Raw genomic sequence first — 10734 nt, 5'->3', positions numbered from 1 at the left:
AGAGGTGATTGAATGTGGCTGTACTCGGAGGAGGCGAAGAAGAGGGGGATGCCTTCCTGGCGGTAACGCTCTGTAGCCCTGCGACCACTTGGGGAGAAGGTGATGCTGGCGCCGAACTCTGACCTTTAGCGAAAGCGTCAGCGACGAAATTCAGGACAGACAAAGAAAACAAAGCGACAAATACAGACCTTTTTTTTGTTGCATTTTGCATTTTTGTTGTCGCGACACAGGGCTGACTTGTGCGTCTGCTGTGTGTGGACACCATGGACATCAACCTTCAGTCGCACCGGTTTTACTTCCCCCAGATCTACTGTGCTGAACCGGGGGCACAGCCACAGCTCACTGAGTTCAAAGTCAGGTAAGCTTCCAAGGGAAAGGTGTTTACGATGGACCCATCCACAGATGAGAGGCAGAGCACTTATTCCTGATTGGTGGAGACACCCAGGTCTGATGTCACCATTTGCTTTTGTCAGTATCGACTGCCTTTTAGATCCACCCAAAATGTAGCTCGAGCCTCATCACTGTATTGTCCACCAGAGCTGCTGCTTCTGCTGCTGCACATTAAGCATTTCTGTGTATGTGGAGTGCTGCTGTGAGCGGCTGGTTGCCCTTGCAGGGAGATGGGGCTGCATGCTAATGTGTTAGCTAGCTGTGCAGAAAAAAGTGTCAGGCTCCTGGGAGAAGCAGAGGGCATTGATGGCCTTTGGAGGAGCTTGCCAAGTTTGGATCGAGGGGATGACAGTGCCGCGGTTGTGTTGTATTTGCCGTCCTGTGGCCGCTCTCGTTAGCTGCCTCTGTGGCTCTTTTGTTCTCCGTGTTTACTCGTCTGTCTCTTCTCTTTCTGCTATTCTCTGCCACCCGATCAACGCTGAAAGTGCTCAGTTTGGCTTGTTGCATCCATAGCCGACGCCTGCCGTCATGGTGGCAGAGCGCTCAAAGACGCATGCTCAGACATGCAACAGCTTCCCTGCTCTTTGTCTCGTGGAGATGTAATTGTGGCGGATGGAGCTGTTGCATCCAGTCTGATGCTGTGTGACACCCACATCAGAAATGAAGCACACAATCACAATTGTCTTTGCTTGTTTTTTTTAGTTATCTGTTCACCATCAGTCTTTGCGTTCACGTGTTGACATGTCCTTGTAAGCTTGTGTGCGATACATTTGGCGATTCCTCCTCTCACAGCTCTGATTAGTGCAGCTTTAAGGGTACTCAGCCAGAGTTTTGCGCCACTAAGCAGCTTTTAGTTTGGTCGGTGCTTCAGGCCGGAGCAGCTTTATGGGGCTACAGCGTGTCGCTGTCACGGCCTGGCCGAGCTCCCCGGTGGCTCCGCGGGAGTCTAAGGGCGATCGCAGCTGGGCGGCATCGCCAGGAGAAAGAGAGGGAAGGAAAGTGAGGCCGTATGCCCAGTTTTCTAACTGTCTGTACACACTTTAGTTATCCTCATCACAATTTGTATGTGACACCTGCTGTTTAATACCCAGGTTAGTATTTCATTTAGAAGTGTTTCAAGCCTAATCAACAATTGATCAAGTTCGATCCACTGCGGTCTCACCTCAGTGACCTTCTGAGAAATGTCCACATCAGCAAACATCAAGAAATGTCAGCAAATACCCGCGTTTGACGTGTCTGTGTAGACTGCAGCCTCAATGAAAAATAAAAAAATAAACTACAGTCTCGCACATTTCCAGCTCTCACCTCTCGTAAGGGAGACACACCAACACACACACAGGATAGAAAAACGTGCACACACACACACACACAAACCCTGCGAGCATTTGCAGAGATTAAAGAGGTTTAAAAAGCGATGTGTTTTCACAAAACCAATCCAGGCCCTTCAGCAATATTAATGTCTCACAAATCAGATTGTATGCAATGAATACTCATTTAGGGAAGCAGAGAGAGATTTGACTGAAAATACACATAAATAAACAGACAGCTGTATCTATTTCTGAGCAGATTAATCACTCGTTTTCCTGGCTGTGAAGTGAATTTAGCGCACTTTAAATGGACACAACTACACAGCAGCAGCGTCTCTTACCATATTATTATAAGGTGAGCTCATTAGAGCTGAGTGAGATGGAAGAAGGCGGAGAGATATTGGAGATGAAAAATTAGAAATTGAGAGAGACAGAGATGGAAAGAGAGAGAGAGGGCGATAAGAGCGAGGGAAAATAAGAGACCAGGAGGGAGAGGGGGGATGGTGAGAATAGCAAAGCTAAGCAAAAGGAAGAGAGAGTGGATTGTAAATGTGAGAGCGAAACAGTCAGACGGATGGAGGTGGAATTAGAGGAGAAAGGAGGAGCCGGTGTGATTGTGCAGAAAAAAAAAATGGACAAAACGTTTGATGATGGTTTCTGGTGGGGTCTTGGTGTGGAACACGCCTTTGACAAACCTCTGCTGGGTATGCTGGGATATCAGCTCCAGCCTGGGCTCCATGGTGACCAGAGTATAGGCTCAGTATAGCCAGAAAACCATGACAACAGTGCTTGCCAATCCATAGGAGGATAGAGACACGTATGGTACATGTATGCACAGAAATGCACACACACACACATACAGAGAGAGAGAGAGAGAGAGATCTTGTGCTCCAAGCAAAACCCAACCTTTTTGGTAATGTGTCTGTTTTTTTCCTTATTCTGAAGATCCAGTGCAGGGATATTTAATATAAAATGGTTTCCAAAGCATTTAATAATTTCATTAATCCATATTAGCTGCTTGTCAGTGAGCAACAGGGCCTTTTTTGTTGGCCTTGTGTCTTATTTTTGTTGACATAAACCAAGAGGCAACGTCTGGATCTGAAAAGTGAAGCCAACACTGAATTCCCTCTAGTGGCCACCAGGGGGCGACTCCTCTGGTTGTATAGAAGTCTATGAGAAAATGACTCTACTTCTCTCTTGATTTATTACCTCAGTAAACATTGTAAACATGAGTTTATGATCTCAATCTCTAGTTTCAAGTCTTCTTCAATACAGCATGATGTTCATTTAGTGAATGATGGTCCATTTAGAGTCAAACAGACCATAAAGCAGGGTGTGCTTTAGGGCGGGGCTACCTTGGGATTGACAGGTCGCTCACGGGAGTTGTCTTTGTTTTTCGTCTTACAACTTTAACCCTTCAACAGTGTGTTTGCAGTTCATGTTAATCAGTTAATTGTAACATTTTGGTCTTATTCAGGGTTCAGTTGTACTTGGCTCCACCCTCTTGTGTCATTTCTGGTTCTAAAAAGCCAAGATGGCGACGGCCAAAGTGACGAACCGTTTAGACCACAAACTACTGGGTGACGCCGAGGTGACGACGTCCACTTCTGATATACAGTCTGTTACTAAAACTAATTCCCACTCTAATTTGAAATGAGGATTACCAAAAGAGAAATCTCCTGTTGTTGTAAGCAAATTTCAACCCCTGCTAACATTAACAAAATACTGCAAGCAATATTGCTCTGCTGAAACAGTTCTCCATGAGCCGCTGTTCCCTTCAGGTGTGACATCCACCACACAGTGATGTGTCTTCTTGTGCTGGAATGTCAGTACACATCAACGATGGTTGATTAAACTAGCATGATTTTTGGCTTGTTTAACTACCATTAATCATAATTAATTGAAAAAGCAGGCATTACACCTGGAGGCTGAAGCTAAAGTTCTGTTCTCAGCTGACACTGTCCTTAAGAGAAAAACAGCGTTGGTCATATGCTCAAATATTTAAAAGGACCGTTATGTAACTGACATAGGCCGTGGTGACAGACGTCTGTACATACTTGACACTTCAGTGCAACCTGACTGATCAGATGGTGATCGGTATATTTTGTTTTCAAAGGAGCGGCTGTAAAACCATGGATAAACACGTTTTATTTCCTATAAATTCTTTTTTTCACAATGAAAGTCTCCCTGTTAATTTGCTATTTAAAAGCAAAATCATGAAATGTTGGGTAACACGGCTCAGACAGCAGGTTTTTTGTTTCAGAAGCAAAGGCAAAAGTAGCGCGATAGCTTGACAGTCAGTGTTGAAGGGAAATTCCTCTGATCGTGCTCAACGAAATCATGTCAACTTCCCCATGCTGAGTCCTGAACAATGTAACCACTGACTTCACGAATCTTGGCCTAAACTAAAGCATCGTTGCCCACCTGAATGTCATCAGAAGATGATCAGAAGGCTAATGAACACTTTGTCTTTTGAACAACGACATGCAAGATATTAACTCACAGAAGCAACCAGGGGGGGCTGACCAAGCCACGGTGCAAACACAGAGAACAGCTTTCTATCGAGGTCCACATTTAAACGTAACCCCTGTCCTGTGTACCATGCTCTGAGCATTAAAAGTGTGACAATACTCGAAGAGATTTTTGTCTCGTTCCTCGACAATTACCACGACAGTTTCATTTAACTGCGATCTTTCCTTCACTTCATTTCCTCACCTTAACCGAGTCTCTTTACCAAAACAGTAGCAGATCAGAAGGTATTGTTTTGGGAAGTATTGACGAACAACACATTACCACATAGTTTAGAGGACATGAGGGGTGAGTTCTCAGAGACATCAGATTCCCACAACGTGATGTTACAGATACATTTACATGCTCTGTGTTAAACAACAGGATAAGCAAGATTCTTTTACTTCCAAAAGGTTATAATTTCAGTTTTTTCCGTAAATTTTAAATATCTGCATGAATCATCATGTCTTTTCTCTAAAACCCTGCTGTCGTCAAAAATAGGATTTCAGTTGTACTTTCTCGTCTTCAGCTCACTCACTTTATCTTCACCTTGAACGCATTTCACCTAAATCCAAGCGCTGCTGTACATTATTGCTTGAGGATTATGTCTTGGGATGATGGAGGGTCTCTCTGTTTTTTTTTTAGGACTCCCCAGAGGAGACCAAATGTCTGTATTATTCCCTCAGTGCACTGTGGCCTGACAGATTAGAGACGGAGTCCACCCACACGTCAACCATAAGAAAGCCCTGCTGGAAATTTGTGAAACGTTCTGGGTCACTGAATCCGCTGACGGATGATTTGTGGCACAAATAGGAACCACATGTCCGCCACTCTGTGTTTCAAAAGAGGACGAGTCGGATAATTACAGCTATGTGAGTGTGAGTTATTAGCTTCTGCTGTCTGCAATGGAGAGCACTTAACCTGATGGCCTTCAGCAAACGCTCAACTGTAAAATGGGTTACATGTAAACATGTCTGCGCTGTGTGTGTGTGTGTGTGTGTGAGGCTTCGCAGTAAGTAGCAGAAGTTAAACGGCATCATGGAGCACAGCCTCAGGGCATCGCCACAGCTTCCTCCTCTCCTTCCCTTCGCTCTCACCTTCCTCCCTTCTTCTTTTCTTCCCGGGATGAGGACGCGTTTGTTTTGGACAATCTTGAGTGTTAATGCTCCAGCTATGCTCTCACCTACAGCCTTCTCCCTGCTGGGAATCCTTTTCTTTTTTTCCCCCCTCTGCCAAATGGAGACGCATGCATTTTTAAAGCCACCCCCGCTCTCTGCTGTTCTCCCTATCTTCTGTATCTTCTCTGCTTCCTCGATTTATCTTCCTGCATCTGTCTTTCTCTTCCCCCTTCCTCTTCTTTTTCTTCATTTTCCGTGTTTTCCCCTTCCAGTCTTTCTCGTTTTCCCTCTCAGCATGAGGTCTAAGCCCCTCTGCCCTTTGAATTTGTCGGCTCACGTCTTGTTTGATTGGGAGAATGCTTGACCGCCCTGTATGCTTGCACACACTCAGTCAACAAAGTTTGATTCCTCTTTATACGTTTACAGTCGCACATTGCTTCAGCTGGAGGTAGAGGAGGACGTCCTGAGGCGCTAGACTCTATTAAACATTCCAGCAAATGCTCATTAACCTGGGATCAAGATTCCCACGAACAGCAAACTAGACAGGAACGTCTGGCTCTTTGCTGGACTTGAAGACTTTAATGCCACACATGAAACAGAAACGAAATGTCACGTAAAGTAACAGTTTGGCATTTTTGGAAATACAGTTATTTGCTTTTTTTTTGCTGAGAGTAAGACGAGAAGATCGATACCACACTCGTATGGGTCTGTTAAATATGGAATCAGTTCTATATTTAACGTCCTCATCAGGAAATAAATTAGCGTAGCTTAGCATAAAGGCTGGAGGGCAGGAACAGTTAACCTGGCTCTGCCCAAAAGTGAAAAATGTAACAGCACAGCTGACTAATTAACACGTAATATCATAAGCTTTAGAGTTGCTGTGCTCTTTTTTTGCCTTTGCCAGGGTAGATGTTCCCTGTTTCCAGTCTTTATGCTAAGCTAAGCTAACCGGCTTCTGACTGGGGCTTCATATTTATCGGAAAAATATGCATTCTAAGTATTATCAACCATCTCATCTAACTCAGGGAAGAATAAGCGTTTTTCGCCCCTAAAAATGTGGAATTATTCCTTCAAGGTGATCTTCATGCATCTTATCAAAACTCAGCGGTGTGTCGGGTTGCACCGAGTTCACAGCGGATTAACGTGTTTGTTTAGGGCTGCAGTCAACTCATCAGGCATCTATTGACCATGTGTTGTCTCTGCCGATGCATCTGTTATGTCAGAGGATTTGTCCGTCTTTGCAAAGACATAAAGGACCATCCGAAGTCTAAATCCTGCGCCGCTGAGTCTCTCAGTTATTTATAACTGTCTTCTGTCTTGCTGATATAAGACAAGTGGGGTCAGACAGTCAACAACTCAGGAACAACTCAATTTAAAGACAACAGTTAAGAGACGATGCAAAGTGAGCTCGCCAACTCTCTCAGACCTTGTGTAGGCCTTCCAGCAATTTTGCTGACGTGACAACAACCAGTTAAGAGCTTTTAGATTTTGTACACGCGGCTCAAAAAACCACAGTCAGAAATTAAAACGTCCTCCTTCAATCCACTGACACGACACTTAAACTCAAGCTATATTATCTTATCCATCACACTTAATAATACATGCGTTTATTAGTACCTGATATCACATTAAACCTCCCGATTCTGCCCTCCCGCTGCTGTGCTCTCTCAGCATTCGTGCTCGGGGTTGAGGAAACTCTTAAATGCTTTACGCGATCATGCGGCGCAGCAGTAAAAGAAACCCTCATCCTTGCACTCTCCTCGCAATCTTTCAGCTGGAATTAAACGATAAATTCGAACCTGTTTTATGGCACCAGGACGCAGCGTTTTTTCCCTCCTGGCCGTCCCAGCTGACCTCCGACTGTCAGAGGCGTTTAAGGCTTTATTAGCGGTTTGAAAAGAGAACAACAAAACCCCCCAAAGCACAGCAGCATGTACAGTAGACACAGCAAGCATGTTATGAATATGCTTTACGGTCTGCGGAGTCTGTAGTGTATGCCTCCGAGGCGACGGGACAGCGGTCCGGGCTCAAACAATATTCCATAACGTTACACTCATGTGGATGCACACGGCCGGACAAACACACAGCCACACGTATGTGATGATGAGAGGATGAGACGGGATGTTGTGTATTAAAGGGGTCTGTAATTAGAGAGCAGACCGTCAGAAAGGCTTATGTTGCTGTTTTTTTTTTAACATTTTTATTCATATCTCACTGCTCATTCATCTTTTCTTCACAGCCATATTTTCTAGGCCAAGCGAATATTCCACTCCAGTTGTCATGCCAACAGATTAGCGTGCTCTTGCGTGGTCTCAGCAGTCGGCGGTAGAGGATAGGAGTATGTGTGTGTGTGTGTGTGTGTGTGTGTGTGTGTGTGTGTGTGTGTGTCTGTGTGGCGTCCTCTCTGCAGGGTCTCCAGGCTCTGGCATGCATTCAAATACACTCAAGTACACACACACACACACACACACACACACACACACACACACACACACACTCTCAGACTGTTTGATTAGCATGCTTTTGAATAACTTTTGTTGCAAGCGTCACATCACATAGAGGTTTGCAGCATCAAACACAACCAAAGAAATGAAAACAGTGTCATGCACAGAAGAACTACAAAAGTTTTCTTGAAGCCAGTGGGTCGGATAGAAAACGTGGCCTCGTATGAAAAGAACATAATGTGTGTTTATGTTTCTGTAGCATAGCGACAGATGAATGTATTTTCCCAACTCTTCTTGGGGTTGATTAAAGGGACTTAGTCCTCTGATAGCACTGAATTCACAAGCTTTGGTAGAAAACAGAAAAACAGCATTAAAGGATTATGCGATTTAGCATTAAAACCACTTTTGTAAATGTCTATGAATCCAACAGGCGTTTAAATTAACCATCTAGGAAATCATAATGCCGACCAGTTTCACGTCTCTGCAAGTTTCCACGGTACTGACCCGGTATAAAACCATTCCATAAATGTAAACACGTCTGCAACCAGAGTCTCTGTGAGACCGGACTGGGACAAAGAGGTGCTAAAAACACAAATATATGTAGTCTGTAATACAAATTCACTGTACTGCAAAATCAGTGGCATGTTCGTTGCATTTGCTATTTTCTGGCTGTAATATGTTGAATCGGTGTCAGTGGTCTAAAACAGTGCACGGTTTGCCAGATTGGCTTTCACAATAGCCGGCAAAAACGGGGCCAGAGAGAGATGATTTAAAACTCTGGGTCCATAGAGATGAAGCTTAAAAACTGCAGCTCTATTTTGGTACTCATATGCGGTGTCATATCCAACAATAATAACTATGACTGAGTCACGCTACAGCTTTCCCATGAACCATTGCTTTATGGTCAGAGTGACCATCTTCTCTGTCAGGCCACAGACGGTCAGTCCTAAACTATAACATGTAACTCAAGCACACAGGGAGCGGGTCACTTCCACATTTATTAGGTTGTAATCTAAATCAGCCAAGGCTATTTTTAGACTTTTCCTTTGCAAATTGCTGCAGTTTTTTTTTTTTTTTTAACTGTTTGTATTAGAACCAGCTGTTTGAAAGTCTGCTGTCAGCGCAGGCTCATTTCTCTCTCTTCTCAGTCTTCTGTCTCTTTTCACTCTCCCTGCTTCACTTTTTTTCTCCACTTGCCCCCGTTCACCACCAAAACCTCAAATACGCAAGCAAGCAAGCTGCTTATATAACTGGCCTGCAAACCAGCCTGACAGTTTACATTCTCCCAGAACATTTGTCACAGATATATGCATAAATATGCTCCCACAGATAAACATGCAGCGATTTATACCACCGAACAGAAGTACGCACACACACACACACACACACACACACACACACACACACACACACACAGCTGTCCTTATTCATTCGATTCCTAATTATAGTATACATGGGGCTTTAGAAAATATAAAGAGTCAAACAACAATTTCACTTACAGATACTGTTGTAGACAGCATCCGTAGGCTGTAATGTGGCGTTCTTCAGTATGTTTCTACTGTAGGTTGGAGGACAGAAGGCATCTTTTAACACATGAGCCAGATTTTTACACTGAATTTCACCACTCAGGATTTAATATAACATCACATAAACAAAGTAGCAATCTGAGATTTTTACTACTGTTACGGACACTGTAGTTTTTCTCAATAAGAACTCGTCCTCTGCATCTTCTTCAACCACAAATCTCTGCTCAAGCGGCCACAAAATACGTACAATAGATACATTTATGTATGATTATTGGACTCAAGTAGTCATATGTGAGTAGTGTCAATTGTTAAAATGAAAACATGTAATTATTATTAGCGAATAGCCTTTTTATCTTTGATTTTAGTGGCATTTTTTATCTTCCAGGAGCAGTTGTGTCCTGCGGAGCTCAGTTGATGTAAATGTTCTCAGCAGTTTAGTTTAACTCACATTTCTGCTCCATGCCAGTTAGGCCACGTTTGAACCCAGATGACTGCAATATTCCTTTAAAACTGCCGCCTGCTTCTAGTTGATTCCCACCGCAGTCCTTGTTGCAGAATGTTTTATGTGCAGAGAATACATTTGCACATTAAAACTTTTTGATCATTCCACAAAGTTTCACGAGAACAAGCTGCCTGAACATTTTTGCAGAGCAAACATGGCCGACATCCAAAACAGCAGGCTCTAGTTTCACAGACGCCGCGGCAGCAACTGGGGCGAACTCTTTCTCTCAGTGCGTGTGCATCTTCGCTGAAGTAACGCTTGACAGCAGATAGACTCAGATGGGAGCACAAATTAATGTAATTTACCCAAAGTGGCTCCTCATTATGTCAACTGGCCCCTGTGGTTGGATCGTGGTGTCGGTTTAGCACGATTTATCCCATTTTCCATGAAAGCTGCGGTTTAGCTCAGGCTCAGTCTCATTGCTAATGTAGCTCTGCCCTGGCACGCTTATAAATGTTTAAGCTGTCAGCTGTTCTTCTTTCTGCTTTATGCAGCTTTGATGTTTCATGCAGATGAATGCTCACACGTGCAGAAATACACACACAAGACGTTTCATTGTGCACCCTTTTTGGGCCGGTTTGCAGGCTCCATGATTTTCCTCCTGTCGAGGGGAACAGAGAGCATTTTGTCAAGGAGTTAGACAAAAAACACAAACAATTTGTGGTGACGATTGTTCTGCCAGCTAACTCTCTGGGATCTGGCTGTTCTCTCTAAGCAGCTGGCCGCGGGACACAAAGACACTTTATTATGATTCGCTCTACTCCTCTTTCATTGCTACTGAGACACAAATCCAAAAACTGCCTCAAGGTTTACAGTGAAGAAGGATAGTGACTCAGCAACAAAAATGGATATAAATTAAGATTTTAAAGCAACTGTGACATCCTTGATTAAGTTTCCATCTTGTTATTCACCTGAAAGGAATTAACATACTAATATGTC

At 43.8% G+C, this 10734-nt stretch overlaps 1 protein-coding gene across 1 annotated transcript in view; it reads left to right on the top strand.

The window, feature by feature from the left end:
* The first annotated feature begins 236 nt into the window (after positions 1-236).
* evlb (Enah/Vasp-like b) overlaps positions 237-10734 on the top strand; it is a 30857-nt gene continuing 20359 nt past the window's right edge. The window contains exon 1 of the mRNA XM_079180476.1: positions 237-358. Coding sequence (XP_079036602.1) covers positions 264-358 — 95 coding nt within the window. The 5' untranslated portion in view covers positions 237-263. The remainder of the gene's footprint in view (positions 359-10734) is intronic.

This window comes from Pholis gunnellus (genome assembly GCF_910591455.1).
Source record: "Pholis gunnellus genome assembly, chromosome: 19".
In the NCBI taxonomy this organism is placed as follows: domain Eukaryota; kingdom Metazoa; phylum Chordata; class Actinopteri; order Perciformes; family Pholidae; genus Pholis; species Pholis gunnellus.
Note: the sequence above shows the minus strand (reverse complement) of the source record. Positions and strands in the feature narration are given on the sequence as shown.